This window comes from Convolutriloba macropyga, chromosome 7, assembly GCF_964194025.1.
Source record: "Convolutriloba macropyga chromosome 7, txConMacr16.3, whole genome shotgun sequence".
Classification (NCBI taxonomy): domain Eukaryota; kingdom Metazoa; phylum Xenacoelomorpha; order Acoela; family Convolutidae; genus Convolutriloba; species Convolutriloba macropyga.
Window position 1 is genome coordinate 16,738,704 of NC_134474.1, and position 20,702 is coordinate 16,759,405.

At 33.0% G+C, this 20,702-nt stretch overlaps 1 protein-coding gene across 1 annotated transcript; it reads right to left on the reverse strand.

Annotated features, from left to right (window-relative positions):
* Position 1: 1 nt before the first annotated feature.
* Positions 2 to 20,598, reverse strand: LOC142342650 (DNA-directed RNA polymerase II subunit RPB7-like). Its single transcript, XM_075394095.1, has 3 exons — positions 20,323 to 20,598; positions 784 to 930; positions 2 to 387 (listed from the first exon to the last, which is right to left on the reverse strand). The coding sequence occupies exons 1-3, from the start codon at positions 20,553 to 20,555 to the stop codon at positions 252 to 254; spliced, it is 516 nt and encodes a 171-aa protein (XP_075250210.1). The 5' UTR covers positions 20,556 to 20,598; the 3' UTR covers positions 2 to 251.
* Positions 20,599 to 20,702: the final 104 nt, after the last annotated feature.

Consider the following 20,702-nt stretch of genomic DNA (forward strand, 5'->3'; position numbering starts at 1 on the left):
ACAATTTCACAAGTATTAAATTTGTTGAAGTAAGACATCAAACACAAGTTTCGAACAAAATAACTTCAATTTATAAATCTAGCAGAAGTGGAAAATGAATCCTTTGTTTGCATTGAAACAGATTGTTCACTCTCTTTTGTTAGTTTTCCATTGAAAACAAAGGAGTGAGACAGCTACACAAGTTGAAACAGAAACGGGGAGAACTTGACTCAAAATAATTTAACAGTTGAAATGATTCCACCGCGATAAGTTTAAACCGGTCCAAGGTAGTCGTCCAAAAGTGTTCCAATAGCAAATATGTCATTTGCATCTATCCTCGTCCCCATCAATTTGACCCGAATTGTGCTTCCCAAATCAATAATATCTGTTTCATCTTTCGATTTGTATCTGAAACCAAAAACTATTCACCCTGAATATGAAAACTGTTCTCCTTTTGCTATATTGCAATCTTACGGGGCAGAAGGTAACAGCAACTTCTATGACACATCATACATCATTGATTAAATTTAATTTTATTATGCAAAACGATTCAAAGGCGACACTTTTACCACAAGAATTCCGAAAAAATATTCCGATACACGGGTTGTTAATAAATGCTGCTTGCTTTGAAAACCAGAATATTTATACAACCTGTAAGGTTTTACACTCGACCTAAGAATTTGAGCCATGTATGAAGCAATCCCAAAAATAACATCGTTTTTTCCAGCAAAGACTTTCTGCAATCATATCCAAACGGGTATATCCCCCGAATAATCCTGGTGTATATATATCTCAAAGAATAACCTCGGTTTTTTGTCATCTGAGACAAACTCCATGTCTGAGGGTATGCCGTGCTTGCTAATGAAACATGCCATTGGTCCAATTTCAGTGAAAATGCCCAATTTGGTCACTTGTGTCACTACTGCTTCCAACACTTCACCTTTGAATGGCCTGAAGCAAACAATATGATTTAAATTTATCCGACCACTACATATTAGCACATATGAACACCAATACATGGCTACATATTAGCATCACTAAATAGCTACATATAAATAACAGAATCTCAGCGAAAAACTTATTTTCTATTGATTCAATTTCCAAATATATCCAATAATGATTTCAACTAATAAACACTGGCAGAATGTTACACAAAAATTCTTGAGTACCCCATTCACCATCAGTTAGAGGTAGTTTCTCAAAAAACAAATCTAAAACTTAGAATGGGAGCCAATATAAGGCCAGTGACATTAGATTGGCATACAATGAAACATTCATCAAGCATGCGCAGTAAAAATTTGCTTTAATCTGAACGCAATAACAGTAACCGTTAAATCAACTGGCAGCAATTCGGAATCCATTTCTTCAGATTTTTGTACATATCGATCCGTAAAAATGTCAAAACGCTCAATTCTCAAAACTTCACCCGATAAATTGTTTTTTCTTCAAGAGCATGCATGTAAACAAAATTTTAACGTTTAGATATTCCAGACATTGAAGATTTGAAATCAAGCCATTAACGTTTTGATGACTATGTGTTGATTAAAAAAAGTTGAAGTAAAGGGACATTGCAAGAACGTAGATAGGTTTTCAAAAAAGGAAATAAGCACTTTACGACGTTACCCAAAGTTGATGTTTCTTAGAGGAAAAATGCAAAAAGGACTAATAACACATCGTAAAATTTGCTTAAAAATGTTTTTGATGAAGGTTCAAATACACTTTTTTTTAATAAAGTAACAAAAAAAATGAGGTTATGTAAGGAAAATTTTATTACAATCCACGTTCTTTGGTGCCCTGACTTTTTACAATCCAAGAATTGTATTGTATTGGGGCTCTGACTTTCTAAAATCCAACCAAACTCAATTGTATTGCAGCTCTGTTTTTTACAATCCAAGAATTGGATTAAATTGGGGCTGTCTTTTTTTTGTAAGATGTTTTCAGACATTTTTCAATGACTTCAATCTTTCAAAACGAGATAAACAGGTAAGACCCATTGGGCATTAAGTTCGATTAGAGGCCCAAAGCTGGCTTTAGTAGTCCTTCAAGTGTTTAGAGTGGCCAGCTGCTGTGAAGGCCTTAATTGATGGTTGAAAGGTCATTTCTGTGAGTCTTTGAGCCCAAAAATGGTGCAAATTTTCACGTTTTTTGTCATTTTTCAAGTTTTTTATTTGATTAGACTTGAATTGACGTTTGTCAAAGTAGGAAAAGGTCTTTCGCAAGTTACTTTTTATGACCATTTTTTGAGCTACATGTTTTGGTACTGCAAACAAACACGAAAAATGATACAAATTTTTGTAATTTTTTTTTGAAGTTTTTTAAAAGGTTTGTCATTTTTGAGTTCTGCTAGCCTCAAAGGTCTGAAAATAGATTACTGTATTGTTTTTATTGGCATTTGAATTGTTTCCAACATTTTAATGTCATAAATTCTAGCAATTTTTAAAAAATAAAAATTGCTATCTTTATAAAGTTTTTTTTGAAAACAATTGACTTTTATTCAGTTTGCCTTGCCTCAGTGGCCAGTTAAACTCATCCATGGTTTGACAAAATTGTACTGCATATCTCCTCGTTGCAATGGAAAGGGTTTAGACAATTTATTGTCACGAATTTTTGCAATTTTATAAACCTTTCAATTGCTCTCAAATTTTTTGAATATTTTGGCATTTTTTGAGTTTTTCGAGCTCTAAGGACCAGAGAACCTCCTAAAGGGTCTGATAATAGGTTACTGCATAATTCTTAAAAGGTTACTGCAAAAAATAAGTTACTGCTTCTTAATAGGTTACCGCAAAAAATTACTGAAAGTCTTTTGGAAATAGAATTCTCTTCAACAGTTTAATAGCACAAATTTTTGCAATTTCTGGAAAGAATTTTCAATTTGTCATCTTTAAAATCAACAATTTCGGAAAATTTTTAAAAAAATTCTCAAATATTTTGAATTTGTTTTGTCATTTATTGAGTTTTTCAAGCCCACGGTACCAAGAAACATCTATGGTTTGATAATAGTTTAATGAATAGTTGTTAGTGGCAACGGAATGGTTTTCAACAATTTAATATCGCGACTTCCTGCGAACTTATGATAAAATGTAAAATTTTTTTCAAACTTTCTGAAAAATATCATGGAACTGAGTTTATCGATCTTTATGGCTCAGTGAAACTATTTTAGGCTAGGAGTTGATAACAGGATAAATTGAAAGAACAAGACAGTGAAATGGTTCCAAATTTATTAATATCACAATTTTAGCAGCATTTTAATATAAGTTGCGAATGTTTTCAAATATTTTGACAAATTGTCTGAGATTATCAAAAGATTAATGAGGCAGGCAAAAACTGGTTATGAACTTATTAATATTGCAAAATTTTTGCAATTTTCTGAAGTATTTGGCGTACTTTTCGAGTTTTTCTTTATTTAGAGGTCAATTACCCACTTTTCAAGGCTTTTGCGTGGGTAAATGGTATATTTACGTGGATGAAATTTGACTTTCAGCCTCAAGAAAAGCTTCAAGAGTAAGGGCAATGATTACATTTTTTTAGTTTGTTTGATTGTTTTGTTTCTCCAATTATGGAACTGTTTGCCTTTTTTGGCTGCCGTCAATTGATCTGCGGGTCAGATGCAGCAGTTCAAAGTTATTGAATCAATTATTTGGATTGTATTTCAGGACTTGTCCTGTCATGTTTATCGATCTTTATGGCTCAGTGAAACTATTTTAGGCTAGGAGTTGATAACAGGATAAATTGAAAGAACAAGACAGTGAAATGGTTCCAAATTTATTAATATCACAATTTTAGCAGCATTTTAATACAAGTTGCGAATGTTTTCAAATATTTTGACAAATTTTCTAAATTGTCTGAGATTATCAATAGATTAATGAGGCAGGCAAAAACTGGTTATGAACTTATTAATATTGCAAAATTTTTGCAATTTTCTGAAGTATTTGGCGTACTTCTCGAGTTTTTCTATATTTAGAGGTCAATTACCCCTTTTCAAGGCTTTTGCGTGGGTAAATGGTATATTTACGTGGATGAAATTTGACTTTCAGCCTCAAGAAAAGCTTCAAGAGTAAGGGCAATGATTATATTTTTTTAGTTTGTTTGATTGTTTTGTTTCTCCAATTATGGAACTGTTTGCCTTTTTTGGCTGCCGTCAATTGATCTGCGGGTCAGATGCAGCAGTTAAAAGTTATTGAATCAATTATTTGGATTGTATTTCAGGACTTGTCCTGTCATGTTTATCGATCTTTATGGCTCAGTGAAACTATTTTAGGCTAGGAGTTGATAACAGGATAAATTGAAAGAACAAGACAGTGAAATGGTTCCAAATTTATTAATATCACAATTTTAGCAGCATTTTAATATAAGTTGCGAATGTTTTCAAAATATTTTGACAAATTGTCTGAGATTATCAATAGATTAATGAGGCAGGCAAAAACTGGTTATGAACTTATTAATATTGCAAAATTTTTGCAATTTTCTGAAGTATTTGTCGTACTTCTCGAGTTTTTCTATATTTAGAGGTCAATTACCCCTTTTCAAGGCTTTTGCGTGGGTAAATGGTATATTTACGTGGATGAAATTTGACTTTCAGCCTCAAGAAAAGCTTCAGGAGTAAGGGCAATGATTACATTTTTTTAGTTTGTTTGATTGTTTTGTTTCTCCAATTATGGAACTGTTTGCCTTTTTTGGCTGCCGTCAATTGATCTGCGGGTCAGATGCAGCAGTTCAAAGTTATTGAATCAATTATTTGGATTGTATTTCAGGACTTGTCCTGTCATGTTTATCGATCTTTATGGCTCAGTGAAACTATTTTAGGCTAGGAGTTGATAACAGGATAAATTGAAAGAACAAGACAGTGAAATGGTTCCAAATTTATTAATATCACAATTTTAGCAGCATTTTAATACAAGTTGCGAATGTTTTCAAATATTTTGACAAATTGTCTGAGATTATCAATAGATTAATGAGGCAGGCAAAAACTGGTTATGAACTTATTAATATTGCAAAATTTTTGCAATTTTCTGAAGTATTTGGCGTACTTTTCGAGTTTTTCTATATTTAGAGGTCAATTACCCTCTTTTCAAGGCTTTTGCGTGGGTAAATGGTATATTTACGTGGATGAAATTTGACTTTCAGCCTCAAGAAAAGCTTCAAGAGTAAGGGCAATGATTACATTTTTTTAGTTTGTTTGATTGTTTTGTTTCTCCAATTATGGAACTGTTTGCCTTTTTTGGCTGCCGTCAATTGATCTGCGGGTCAGATGCAGCAGTTCAAAGTTATTGAATCAATTATTTGGATTGTATTTCCGGACTTGTCCTGTCATGTTTATCGATCTTTATGGCTCAGTGAAACTATTTTAGGCTAGGAGTTGATAACAGGATAAATTGAAAGAACAAGACAGTGAAATGGTTCCAAATTTATTAATATCACAATTTTAGCAGCATTTTAATACAAGTTGCGAATGTTTTCAAATATTTTGACAAATTTTCTAAATTGTCTGAGATTATCAATAGATTAATGAGGCAGGCAAAAACTGGTTATGAACTTATTAATATTGCAAAATTTTTGCAATTTTCTGTAGTATTTGGCGTACTTCTCGAGTTTTTCTATATTTAGAGGTCAATTACCCCTTTTCAAGGCTTTTGCGTGGGTAAATGGTATATTTACGTGGATGAAATTTGACTTTCAGCCTCAAGAAAAGCTTCAAGAGTAAGGGCAATGATTATATTTTTTTAGTTTGTTTGATTGTTTTGTTTCTCCAATTATGGAACTGTTTGCCTTTTTTGGCTGCCGTCAATTGATGTGCGGGTCAGATGCAGCAGTTCAAAGTTATTGAATCAATTATTTGGATTGTATTTCAGGACTTGTCCTGTCATGTTGATCGATCTTAATGGCTCAGTGAAACTATTTTAGGCTAGGAGTTGATAACAGGATAAATTGAAAGAACAAGACAGTGAAATGGTTCCAAATTTATTAATATCACAATTTTAGCAGCATTTTAATATAAGTTGCGAATGTTTTCAAATATTTTGACAAATTGTCTGAGATTATCAAAAGATTAATGAGGCAGGCAAAAACTGGTTATGAACTTATTAATATTGCAAAATTTTTGCAATTTTCTGAAGTATTTGGCGTACTTTTCGAGTTTTTCTTTATTTAGAGGTCAATTACCCACTTTTCAAGGCTTTTGCGTGGGTAAATGGTATATTTACGTGGATGAAATTTGACTTTCAGCCTCAAGAAAAGCTTCAAGAGTAAGGGCAATGATTACATTTTTTTAGTTTGTTTGATTGTTTTGTTTCTCCAATTATGGAACTGTTTGCCTTTTTTGGCTGCCGTCAATTGATCTGCGGGTCAGATGCAGCAGTTCAAAGTTATTGAATCAATTATTTGGATTGTATTTCAGGACTTGTCCTGTCATGTTTATCGATCTTTATGGCTCAGTGAAACTATTTTAGGCTAGGAGTTGATAACAGGATAAATTGAAAGAACAAGACAGTGAAATGGTTCCAAATTTATTAATATCACAATTTTAGCAGCATTTTAATACAAGTTGCGAATGTTTTCAAATATTTTGACAAATTTTCTAAATTGTCTGAGATTATCAATAGATTAATGAGGCAGGCAAAAACTGGTTATGAACTTATTAATATTGCAAAATTTTTGCAATTTTCTGTAGTATTTGGCGTACTTCTCGAGTTTTTCTATATTTAGAGGTCAATTACCCCTTTTCAAGGCTTTTGCGTGGGTAAATGGTATATTTACGTGGATGAAATTTGACTTTCAGCCTCAAGAAAAGCTTCAAGAGTAAGGGCAATGATTATATTTTTTTAGTTTGTTTGATTGTTTTGTTTCTCCAATTATGGAACTGTTTGCCTTTTTTGGCTGCCGTCAATTGATGTGCGGGTCAGATGCAGCAGTTCAAAGTTATTGAATCAATTATTTGGATTGTATTTCAGGACTTGTCCTGTCATGTTGATCGATCTTAATGGCTCAGTGAAACTATTTTAGGCTAGGAGTTGATAACAGGATAAATTGAAAGAACAAGACAGTGAAATGGTTCCAAATTTATTAATATCACAATTTTAGCAGCATTTTAATATAAGTTGCGAATGTTTTCAAATATTTTGACAAATTGTCTGAGATTATCAATAGATGAATGAGGCAGGCAAAAACTGGTTATGAACTTATTAATATTGCAAAATTTTTGCAATTTTCTGAAGTATTTGGCGTACTTTTCGAGTTTTTCTATATTTTGAGGTCAATTACCCCTTTTCAAGGCTTTTGCGTGCGTAAAAGGTATATTTACGTGGATGAAATTTGACTTTCAGCCTCAAGAAAAGCTTCAAGAGTAAGGGCAATGATTACATTTTTTTAGTTTGTTTGATTGTTTTGTTTCTCCAATTAAGGAACTGTTTGCCTTTTTTGGCTGCCGTCAATTGATCTGCGGGTCAGATGCAGCAGTTCAAAGTTATTGAATCAATTATTTGGATTGTATTTCAGGACTTGTCCTGTCATGTTTATCGATCTTTATGGCTCAGTGAAACTATTTCAGGCTAGGAGTTGATAACAGGATAAATTGAAAGAACAAGACAGTGAAATGGTTCCAAATTTATTAATATCACAAATTTAGCAGCATTTTAATACAAGTTGCGAATGTTTTCAAATATTTTGACAAATTGTCCAAATTGTCTGAGATTATCAATAGATTAATGAGGCAGGCAAAAACTGGTTATGAACTTAATAATATTGCAAAATTTTTGCAATTTTCTGAAGTATTTGGCGTACTTCTCGAGTTTTTCTATATTTAGAGGTCAATTACCCCTTTTCAAGGCTTTTGCGTGGGTAAATGGTATATTTACGTGGATGAAATTTGACTTTCAGCCTCAAGAAAAGCTTCAAGCGTAAGGGCAATGATTATGTTTTTTTAGTTTATTTGATTTTGTTTCTCCAATTATGGAACTGTTTGCCTTTTTTGGCTGCCGTCAACTGATCTGCGGGTCAGATGCAGCAGTTCAAAGTTATTGAATCAATTATTTGGATTGTATTTCAGGACTTGTCCTGTCATGTTTATCGATCTTTATGGCTCAGTGAAACTATTTTAGGCTAGGAGTTGATAACAGGATAAATTGAAAGAACAAGACAGTGAAATGGTTCCAAATTTATTAATATCACAATTTTAGCAGCATTTTAATATAAGTTGCGAATGTTTTCAAGTATTTTGACGAATTGTCTGAGATTATCAATAGATTAATGAGGCAGGCAAAAACTGGTTATGAAATTATTAATATTGCAAAATTTTTGCAATTTTCTGAAGTATTTGGCGTACTTCTCGAGTTTTTCTATATTTAGAGGTCAATTACCCCTTTTCAAGGCTTTTGCGTGGGTAAATGGTATATTTACGTGGACGAAATTTGACTTTCAGCCTCAAGAAAAGCTTCAAGAGTAATGGCAATGGTTATATTTTTTTAGTTTGTTTGATTGTTTTGTTTCTCCAATTATGGAACTGTTTGCCTTTTTTGGCTGCCGTCAATTGATCTGCGGGTCAGATGCAGCAGTTCAAAGTTATTGAATCAATTATTTGGATTGTATTTCAGGACTTGTCCTGTCATGTTTATCGATCTTTATGGCTCAGTGAAACTATTTTAGGCTAGGAGTTGATAACAGGATAAATTGAAAGAACAAGACAGTGAAATGGTTCCAAATTTATTAATATCACAATTTTAGCAGCATTTTAATACAAGTTGCGAATGTTTTCAAATATTTTGACAAATTGTCCAAATTGTCTGAGATTATCAATAGATTAATGAGGCAGGCAAAAACTGGTTATGAGTTATTAATATTGCAAAATTTTTGCAATTTTCTGAAGTATTTGGCGTACTTCTCGAGTTTTTCTATATTTAGAGGTCAATTACCCCTTTCCAAGGCTTTTGCGTGGGTAAATGGTATATTTACGTGGATGAATATTGACATTCAGCCTCAAGAAAAGCTTCAAGAGTAATGGCAATGATTATATTTTTTTTAGTTTGTTTGATTGTTTTGTTTCTCCAATTATGGAACTGTTTGCCTTTTTTGGCTGCCGTCAATTGATCTGCGGGTCAGATGCAGCAGTTCAAAGTTATTGAATCAATTATTTGGATTGTATTTCAGGAATTGTCCTGTCATGTTAATCGATCTTTATGGCTCAGTGAAACTATTTTAGGCTAGGAGTTGATAACAGGATAAATTGAAAGAACAAGACAGTGAAATGGTTCCAAATTTATTAATATCACAATTTTAGCAGCATTTTAATATAAGTTGCGAATGTTTTCAAATATTTTGACAAATTGTCTGAGATTATCAATAGATTAATGAGGCAGGCAAAAACTGGTTATGAACTTATTAATATTGCAAAATTTTTGCAATTTTCTGAAGTATTTGGCGTACTCTTCGAGTTTTTCTATATTTAGAGGTCAATTACCACTTTTCAAGGCTTTTGCGTGGGTAAATGGTATATTTACGTGGATGAAATTTGACTTTCAGCCTCAAGAAAAGCTTCAAGAGTAAGGGCAATGATTACATTTTTTTAGTTTGTTTGATTGTTTTGTTTCTCCAATTATGGAACTGTTTGCCTTTTTTGGCTGCCGTCAATTGATCTGCGGGTCAGATGCAGCAGTTCAAAGTTATTGAATCAATTATTTGGATTGTATTTCAGGACTTGTCCTGTCATGTTTATCGATCTTTATGGCTCAGTGAAACTATTTTAGGCTAGGAGTTGATAACAGGATAAATTGAAAGAACAAGACAGTGAAATGGTTCCAAATTTATTAATATCACAATTTTAGCAGCATTTTAATACAAGTTGCGAATGTTTTCAAATATATTGACAAATTGTCCAAATTGTCTGAGATTATCAATAGATTAATGAGGCAGGCAAAAACTGGTTATGAACTTATTAATATTGCAAAATTTTTGCAATTTTCTGAATTATTTGGCGTACTTCTCGAATTTTTCTATATTTAGAGGTCAATTACCCCTTTTCAAGGCTTTTGCGTGGGTAAACGGTATATTTACGTGGATGAAATTTGACTTTCAGCCTCAAGAAAAGCATCAAGACTAAGGGCAATGATTATATTTTTTTAGTTTGTTTGATTGTTTTGTTTCTCCAATTATGGAACTGTTTGCCTTTTTTGGCTGCCGTCAATTGATCTGCGGGTCAGATGCAGCAGTTCAAAGTTATTGAATCAATTATTTGGATTGTATTTCAGGACTTGTCCTGTCATGTTTATCGATCTTTATGGCTCAGTGAAACTATTTTAGGCTAGGAGTTGATAACAGGATAAATTGAAAGAACAAGACAGTGAAATGGTTCCAAATTTATTAATATCACAATTTTAGCAGCATTTTAATATAAGTTGCCAATGTTTTCAAATATTTTGAAAAATTGTCTGAGGTTATCAATAGATTAATGAGGCAGGCAAAAACTGGTTATGAACTTATTAATATTGCAAAATTTTTGCAATTTTCTGAAGTATTTGGCGTACTTCTCGAGTTTTTCTATATTTAGAGGTCAATTACCCCTTTCCAAGGCTTTTGCGTGGGTAAATGGTATATTTACGTGGATGAATATTGACATTCAGCCTCAAGAAAAGCTTCAAGAGTAATGGCAATGATTATATTTTTTTAGTTTGTTTGATTGTTTTGTTTCTCCAATTATGGAACTGTTTGCCTTTTTTGGCTGCCGTCAATTGATCTGCGGGTCAGATGCAGCAATTCAAAGTTATTGAATCAATTATTTGGATTGTATTTCAGGACTTGTCCTGTCATGTTTATCGATCTTTATGGCTCAGTGAAACTATTTTAGGCTAGGAGTTGATAACAGGATAAATTGAAAGAACAAGACAGTGAAATGGTTCCAAATTTATTAATATCACAATTTTAGCAGCATTTTAATACAAGTTGCGAATGTTTTCAAATATTTTGACAAATTGTCTAAATTGTCTGAGATTATCAATAGATTAATGAGGCAGGCAAAAACTGGTTATGAACTTATTAATATTGCAAAATTTTTGCAATTTTCTGAAGTATTTGGCGTACTTCTCGAGTTTTTCTATATTTAGAGGTCAATTACCCCTTTTCAAGGCATTTGCGTGGGTAAATGGTATATTTAGGTGGATGAAATTTGACTTTCAGCCTCAAGAAAAGCTTCAAGAGTAATGGCAATGATTATATTTTTTAGTTTGTTTGATTGTTTTGTTTCTCCAATTATGGAACTGTTTGCCTTTTTTGGCTGCCGTCAATTGATCTGCGGGTCAGATGCAGCAGTTCAAAGTTATTGAATCAATTATTTGGATTGTATTTCAGGACTTGTCCTGTCATGTTTATCGATCTTTATGGCTCAGTGAAACTATTTTAGGCTAGGAGTTGATAACAGGATAAATTGAAAGAACAAGACAGTGAAATGGTTCCAAATTTATTAATATCACAATTTTAGCAGCATTTTAATATAAGTTGCGAATGTTTTCAAATATTTTGACAAATTGTCTGAGATTATCAATAGATTAATGAGGCAGGCAAAAACTGGTTATGAACTTATTAATATTGCAAAATTTTTGCAATTTTCTGAAGTATTTGGCGTACTTTTCGAGTTTTTCTATATTTAGAGGTCAATTACCCTCTTTTCAAGGCTTTTGCGTGGGTAAATGGTATATTTAGGTGGATGAAATTTGACTTTCAGCCTCAAAAAAAGCTTCAAGAGTAATGGCAATGATTATATTTTTTTAGTTTGTTTGATTGTTTTGTTTCTCCAATTATGGAACTGTTTGCCTTTTTTGGCTGCCGTCAATTGATCTGCGGGTCAGATGCAGCAGTTCAAAGTTATTGAATCAATTATTTGGATTGTATTTCAGGACTTGTCCTGTCATGTTTATCGATCTTTATGGCTCAGTGAAACTATTTTAGGCTAGGAGTTGATAACAGGATAAATTGAAAGAACAAGACAGTGAAATGGTTCCAAATTTATTAATATCACAATTTTAGCAGCATTTTAATATAAGTTGCGAATGTTTTCAAATATTTTGACAAATTGTCTGAGATTATCAATAGATTAATGAGGCAGGCAAAAACTGGTTATGAACTTATTAATATTGCAAAATTTTTGCAATTTTCTGAAGTATTTGGCGTACTTTTCGAGTTTTTCTATATTTAGAGGTCAATTACCACTTTTCAAGGCTTTTGCGTGGGTAAATGGTATATTTACGTGGACGAAATTTGACTTTCAGCCTCAAGAAAAGCTTCAAGAGTAATGGCAATGGTTATATTTTTTTAGTTTGTTTGATTGTTTTGTTTCTCCAATTATGGAACTGTTTGCCTTTTTTGGCTGCCGTCAATTGATCTGCGGGTCAGATGCAGCAGTTCAAAGTTATTGAATCAATTATTTGGATTGTATTTCAGGACTTGTCCTGTCATGTTTATCGATCTTTATGGCTCAGTGAAACTATTTTAGGCTAGGAGTTGATAACAGGATAAATTGAAAGAACAAGACAGTGAAATGGTTCCAAATTTATTAATATCACAATTTTAGCAGCATTTTAATACAAGTTGCGAATGTTTTCAAATATTTTGACAAATTGTCTAAATTGTCTGAGATTATCAATAGATTAATGAGGCAGGCAAAAACTGGTTATGAACTTATTAATATTGCAAAATTTTTGCAATTTTCTGAAGTATTTGGCGTACTTCTCGAGTTTTTCTATATTTAGAGGTCAATTACCCCTTTTCAAGGCATTTGCGTGGGTAAATGGTATATTTAGGTGGATGAAATTTGACTTTCAGCCTCAAAAAAAGCTTCAAGAGTAATGGCAATGATTATATTTTTTTAGTTTGTTTGATTGTTTTGTTTCTCCAATTATGGAACTGTTTGCCTTTTTTGGCTGCCGTCAATTGATCTGCGGGTCAGATGCAGCAGTTCAAAGTTATTGAATCAATTATTTGGATTGTATTTCAGGACTTGTCCTGTCATGTTTATCGATCTTTATGGCTCAGTGAAACTATTTTAGGCTAGGAGTTGATAACAGGATAAATTGAAAGAACAAGACAGTGAAATGGTTCCAAATTTATTAATATCACAATTTTAGCAGCATTTTAATATAAGTTGCGAATGTTTTCAAATATTTTGACAAATTGTCTGAGATTATCAATAGATTAATGAGGCAGGCAAAAACTGGTTATGAACTTATTAATATTGCAAAATTTTTGCAATTTTCTGAAGTATTTGGCGTACTTTTCGAGTTTTTCTATATTTAGAGGTCAATTACCACTTTTCAAGGCTTTTGCGTGGGTAAATGGTATATTTACGTGGATGAAATTTGACTTTCAGCCTCAAGAAAAGCTTCAAGAGTAAGGGCAATGATTACATTTTTTTAGTTTGTTTGATTGTTTTGTTTCTCCAATTATGGAACTGTTTGCCTTTTTTGGCTGCCGTCAATTGATCTGCGGGTCAGATGCAGCAGTTCAAAGTTATTGAATCAATTATTTGGATTGTATTTCAGGACTTGTCCTGTCATGTTTATCGATCTTTATGGCTCAGTGAAACTATTTTAGGCTAGGAGTTGATAACAGGATAAATTGAAAGAACAAGACAGTGAAATGGTTCCAAATTTATTAATATCACAATTTTAGCAGCATTTTAATACAAGTTGCGAATGTTTTCAAATATATTGACAAATTGTCCAAATTGTCTGAGATTATCAATAGATTAATGAGGCAGGCAAAAACTGGTTATGAACTTATTAATATTGCAAAATTTTTGCAATTTTCTGAAGTATTTGGCGTACTTCTCGAGTTTTTCTATATTTAGAGGTCAATTACCCCTTTTCAAGGCTTTTGCGTGGGTAAACGGTATATTTACGTGGATGAAATTTGACTTTCAGCCTCAAGAAAAGCTTCAAGACTAAGGGCAATGATTATATTTTTTTAGTTTGTTTGATTGTTTTGTTTCTCCAATTATGGAACTGTTTGCCTTTTTTGGCTGCCGTCAATTGATCTGCGGGTCAGATGCAGCAGTTCAAAGTTATTGAATCAATTATTTGGATTGTATTTCAGGACTTGTCCTGTCATGTTTATCGATCTTTATGGCTCAGTGAAACTATTTTAGGCTAGGAGTTGATAACAGGATAAATTGAAAGAACAAGACAGTGAAATGGTTCCAAATTTATTAATATCACAATTTTAGCAGCATTTTAATATAAGTTGCGAATGTTTTCAAATATTTTGAAAAATTGTCTGAGGTTATCAATAGATTAATGAGGCAGGCAAAAACTGGTTATGAACTTATTAATATTGCAAAATTTTTGCAATTTTCTGAAGTATTTGGCGTACTTCTCGAGTTTTTCTATATTTAGAGGTCAATTACCCCTTTCCAAGGCTTTTGCGTGGGTAAATGGTATATTTACGTGGATGAATATTGACATTCAGCCTCAAGAAAAGCTTCAAGAGTAATGGCAATGATTATATTTTTTTAGTTTGTTTGATTGTTTTGTTTCTCCAATTATGGAACTGTTTGCCTTTTTTGGCTGCCGTCAATTGATCTGCGGGTCAGATGCAGCAGTTCAAAGTTATTGAATCAATTATTTGGATTGTATTTCAGGACTTGTCCTGTCATGTTTATCGATCTTTATGGCTCAGTGAAACTATTTTAGGCTAGGAGTTGATAACAGGATAAATTGAAAGAACAAGACAGTGAAATGGTTCCAAATTTATTAATATCACAATTTTAGCAGCATTTTAATACAAGTTGCGAATGTTTTCAAATATTTTGACAAATTGTCTAAATTGTCTGAGATTATCAATAGATTAATGAGGCAGGCAAAAACTGGTTATGAACTTATTAATATTGCAAAATTTTTGCAATTTTCTGAAGTATTTGGCGTACTTCTCGAGTTTTTCTATATTTAGAGGTCAATTACCCCTTTTCAAGGCATTTGCGTGGGTAAATGGTATATTTAGGTGGATGAAATTTGACTTTCAGCCTCAAGAAAAGCTTCAAGAGTAATGGCAATGATTATATTTTTTTAGTTTGTTTGATTGTTTTGTTTCTCCAATTATGGAACTGTTTGCCTTTTTTGGCTGCCGTCAATTGATCTGCGGGTCAGATGCAGCAGTTCAAAGTTATTGAATCAATTATTTGGATTGTATTTCAGGACTTGTCCTGTCATGTTTATCGATCTTTATGGCTCAGTGAAACTATTTTAGGCTAGGAGTTGATAACAGGATAAATTGAAAGAACAAGACAGTGAAATGGTTCCAAATTTATTAATATCACAATTTTAGCAGCATTTTAATACAAGTTGCGAATGTTTTCAAATATTTTGACAAATTGTCTAAATTGTCTGAGATTATCAATAGATTAATGAGGCAGGCAAAAACTGGTTATGAACTTATTAATATTGCAAAATTTTTGCAATTTTCTGAAGTATTTGGCGTACTTCTCGAGTTTTTCTATATTTAGAGGTCAATTACCCCTTTTCAAGGCATTTGCGTGGGTAAATGGTATACTTAGGTGGATGAAATTTGACTTTCAGCCTCAAGAAAAGCTTCAAGAGTAATGGCAATGATTATATTTTTTTAGTTTGTTTGATTGTTTTGTTTCTCCAATTACGGAACTGTTTGCCTTTTTTGGCTGCCGTCAATTGATCTGCGGGTCAGATGCAGCAGTTCAAAGTTATTGAATCAATTATTTGGATTGTATTTCAGGACTTGTCCTGTCATGTTTATCGATCTTTATGGCTCAGTGAAACTATTTTAGGCTAGGAGTTGATAACAGGATAAATTGAAAGAACAAGACAGTGAAATGGTTCCAAATTTATTAATATCACAATTTTAGCAGCATTTTAATATAAGTTGCGAATGTTTTCAAATATTTTGACAAATTGTCTGAGATTATCAATAGATTAATGAGGCAGGCAAAAACTGGTTATGAACTTATTAATATTGCAAAATTTTTGCAATTTTCTGAAGTATTTGGCGTACTTCTCGAGTTTTTCTATATTTAGAGGTCAATTACCCCTTTCCAAGGCTTTTGCGTGGGTAAATGGCATATTTACGTGGATGCAATTTGGCTTTCAGCCTCAAGAAAAGCTTCAAGAGTAATGGCAATGATTATATTTTTTTAGTTTGTTTGATTGTTTTGTTTCTCCAATTATGGAACTGTTCGCCTTTTTTGGCTGCCGTCAATTGATCTGCGGGTCAGATGCAGCAGTTTAAAGTTATTGAATCAAATATTTGGATTGTATTTCAGGACTTGTCCTGTCATGTTTATCGATCTTTATGGCTCAGTGAAACTATTTTAGGCTAGGAGTTGATAACAGGATAAATTGAAAGAACAAGACAGTGAAATGTTTCCAAATTTATTAATATCACAATTTTAGCAGCATTTTAATATAAGTTGCGAATGTTTTCAAATATTTTGACAAATTGTCTGAGATTATCAATAGATTAATGAGGCAGGCAAAAAATGGTTATGAACTTATTAATATTGCAAAATTTTTGCAATTTTCTGAAGTATTTGGCGTACTTCTCGAGTTTTTCTATATTTAGAGGTCAATTACCCCTTTCCAAGGCTTTTGCGTGGGTAAATGGTATATTTACGTGGATGAAATTTGACTTTCAGCCTCAAGAAAAGCTTCAAGAGTAAGGGCAATGATTATATTTTTTTAGTTTGTTTGATTGTTTTGTTTCTCCAATTATGGAACTGTTTGCCTTTTTTGGCTGCCGTCAATAGATCTGCGGGTCAGATGCAGCAGTTCAAAGTTATTGAATCAATTTTTTGGATTGTATTTCAGGACTTGTCCTGTCATGTTTATCGATCTTTATGGCTCAGTGAAACTATTTTAGGCTAGGAGTTGATAACAGGATAAATTGAAAGAACAAGACAGTGAAATGGTTCCAAATTTATTAATATCACAATTTTAGCAGCATTTTAATATAAGTTGCGAATGTTTTCAAATATTTTGACAAATTGTCTGAGATTATCAATAGATGAATGAGGCAGGCAAAAACTGGTTATGAACTTATTAATATTGCAAAATTTTTACAATTTTCTGAAGTATTTGGCGTACTTCTCGAGTTTTTCTATATTTAGAGGTCAATTACCCCTTTCCAAGGCTTTTGCGTGGGTAAATGGCATATTTACGTGGATGCAATTTGGCTTTCAGCCTCAAGAAAAGCTTCAAGAGTAATGACAATGATTATATTTTTTTTAGTTTGTTTGATTGTTTTGTTTCTCCAATTATGGAACTGTTTGCCTTTTTTGGCTGCCGTCATTTGATCTGCGGGTCAGATGCAGCACTTCAAAGTTATTGAATCAATTATTTGGATTGTATTTCAGGACTTGTCCTGTCATGATTTTTTGTAAGATGTTTTCACATTTTTCGAGACTTTGATCTTTGAAAACGGGATAAACAGTTAACGTCCAGAGGTCATTGAGTTTCATTAGAGGCCCATAGCTGATTGCAGTTGTTCCTCAAGTATTTAGAGTAGTGACGCTGCTGAGAAGTCCTTAATTCAAAATTAAAATATCATTTTTAGGAGTTTTTGAGCCCGAAATTTTCCAATGTTTTTTTTTCGTCATTTCTCGAGTTTTTCTTTTGATCAGTCTTAAATTGACGTTTGTCACTCATGTAACTCGAAAAGTCAACACGTTCACGCAAAAAAATAAGCATAACAGACACACAACAACAGTTCAACTTTGTTCGAGGACCGCAAACAAACACATCACAAACAAAAGACATGGACAAGGAACGAAGCAGCTGTTGCTCTACCATGCGTTAATGGACATCAATTTCAATCGAAAAAGTCAAAGGGAAATTGAAAGTACAATTTATCAGCTAAAAACTAGCATATTAATGATTTATAAGCCTTACGGCTGAAACTGAATTACCAGAAGCCGTTCAAAATATATCCTAGTCGACACATTCTGAGCCAACCAGACACTTCGAATAGCAAGATCTAAGCTATCATCAAGTAGCGATCGGCCAATAAAATCTGTCTTCGTAAAAAAATAGCACAGATTGCAAGCATAAGCCGCAAAATAGACCAACGAGATCCAGTAGCTAGCAAAATGACCTGCGACAAAAATGCGGTTGAAAATATGACTCTGATTTCAAAGTTTCGAGGTTTAAAACTACGAATTTACAGTTTGAATTTAGATTTAATAACAACTGAGTACGAAAGTCACTTTATTAGTGAGCGTATCAGTGAGCGTATAAGTCATGTATCAGTACTATTAACTATTATTAACTACACCACTAACCCAAAACCCTTTCCAGAAAGAAGTAACAAATCCCGTCTCTCACACACAAACTCAGCGGCACAGTTGTAGAAATCACCAAGAAAAGTCACACTTTAGAAAAATCAGACTTCAGTGCACCTGATCAAATGGTGGCGCGTTACATAAAAAAGCTACTCGAGCAATAAAAAGGAAACGAATTCAGTTGACTAAAAAGCGTACATTGAGTCCTTTTGTATACAAATATATATGAAAACGTACAAAACATAGCGGTCAGATTGTCAAAATTAATATTTAGATTAAATCTTTTAGATGTTATATTTTAATTAGATTGTATAAATTAGGCGTTGCTTCTATTAGATGCCATCAAATGACATTCAATTAGAATGACCCCCGCCCAATTTACTTTATCTCCTTCATTGAAGTAAACAAAAGGCTTTAAGAGTGAGGAAAATCACGGGAAACCCAATGCTTATCAGGAAAATGATCAAAAAGCTCGCTCCGCTAAGAGTTTAAAAAGACATCTTACACGCAATTGCATAGATGAATGAAAAAAAGCAGATTTTACGAGAGCGTGACGTCATATCGACGTAATAAGAATCTTGACAAAATAAAAAAAGGAAGGCCAATAATACCTCGCTATCGCAATTATAAAAAATCAAAACGTTTAAAGAGAAACAATCGCTCTACTCACTTCTAATCAAATTTCTAAAAAAGCTTGAGAGTTGGAAACACCAAGTCCATTTTACATCTCGTCAAGCGGTTTTCCAAAGCTATCGAAGCCAACAAGAAAGATATGTTTAAAAAATCAACAACTCGGTTGCGCCCATTCTGATATATCATTTTTAAATCCAAAATGATCTGTCTATCTGAAAATCCAGCAATTTTTTAAATTTTTGCACATTCTATAATAGAAATGATGCAAAAAGCAGCAATTCTCAGATTAATTGAAAGTCTTAGATTAAAAGACATTAAGATCTTCGCTTGAAAAAGAAACTTTTAAATGATATTGCGTTTTTTCTCCCGCAATCTGATATAAACAAAACATCCACTTTCTCAATGACGCATATTAAGCAATACAGGGGGAGCCTAAATGGGACTAAGAAGCTCAATAGTGGCCTTCAAATAACCACGTTAGAGATTAACATATACCACTTTTAAAATTTAAAAAGAAAAATGGCGCCAGTTTCGGCGCACTTTTCATTTTGACTTTTTGTATTAATTTTCAGCCAATTGAGTTCAGCTGCTTGAAATTGTGATTGAAAGCGAATTTTAGATCACGCGAAGCACAAAAAGTCAAGGGCGTAAAAGTCAATCGAAAAGTTCAAAAATTTTCAAGCGAAAATTCTGCCCGAATACACTTCAAATTCTTCGAATTCTGAATAACAGCAGTCGAGAGGCTGAGGGTGGCTATTAAGAATAATACAATAACCAAACTCATTGTGGCTATAAGCACATCAAAAGATTTAAACACATCAAAGAATGAAAAAAAATGGTTCTCAACGGTTTTTATTGATTAAAAGGCGATAAAATAAAGATTAAAAATGAAGGCGCTCAGCTCAGGAATTTACAAGAATCTTCACAATCGATTGGTGCATGGTGGATGTTACTAAAAAAATAAGAGCTATTTCTGAGAGAGATCGACCAATCACAATTGAGTATTTCTAAACGTTTAAAATACGTTTTAACTCACGCAGAAGACTCGGAAAAAGTGCTGACATAATTTCAGTAAACCTATTATTTAATCAAATAAGGCGTATTTAGACTTAATAATTTTTGGCTTTTTGCACGGTTTTAACAGAATGATGACCGACTTTGATCATAAGTATCAAAAAAGACTGATACCTGTTAAAAGAGCATTAAAAACTTCGACGTCTAAAACCACTTGTTGCTATCTTCTTACCAATGCTAATACGTTGCTTTATGGTGATATGATCATTACAGCTGTTAATTCGTGTTTGAAAGCTAACGTTGCTTTGGCCGAATGTAAACTTGTAGTTCCTATACTTACGCGTTGATATCAGACGAGTTAAACATTCCGAACTTCAGATTTTCTTTGAGTTTATAGAGAATACTTCAAAATCACTCACCTGAAAACGATGGCTTGGTATGTGACAGGATATAATACGAAACCCCTTCCTGGTTGAATGTACCCAGATCCTATGCTGGTCAAGTTATGCACAGACACTATAAATCCGTATTTTCCACTGCAAGTGCCTTCAACTTCACTGTACAGTTTCTTCCGCACTGTTTCGAGCAGCTTTGGGCCAAAATACCTCGGGTGCAATAGAATTTCATGCTCCAATGTCATCAAGTAAAACATTTTGAACCTCAAATTGACCTGAAATTGAACCTGAAGAAAGACTCATCTCCGCGAACAGTCTAAAATATCTCTTCAGAGGTTTGATAATGCAGCACTGATAAGACAGCACGACTTCATCAAACAAAGTAGCGAGCATCGAATTCATTT

Bases quoted from the DNA above. Each gene is read 5' to 3' on its own strand.
- LOC142342650 (XM_075394095.1), bottom strand. From the start codon at position 20,555: ATGTTTTACTTGATGACATTGGAGCATGAAATTCTATTGCACCCGAGG. The intron at 931-20,322 runs GTGAGTGATTTT...TGTTTGCTTCAG, and splicing joins TACCAAGCCATCGTTTTCAG to GCCATTCAAAGGTGAAGTGT. The intron at 388-783 runs GTTATTCTTTGA...TTTTGGTTTCAG, and splicing joins TCAGATGACAAAAAACCGAG to ATACAAATCGAAAGATGAAA.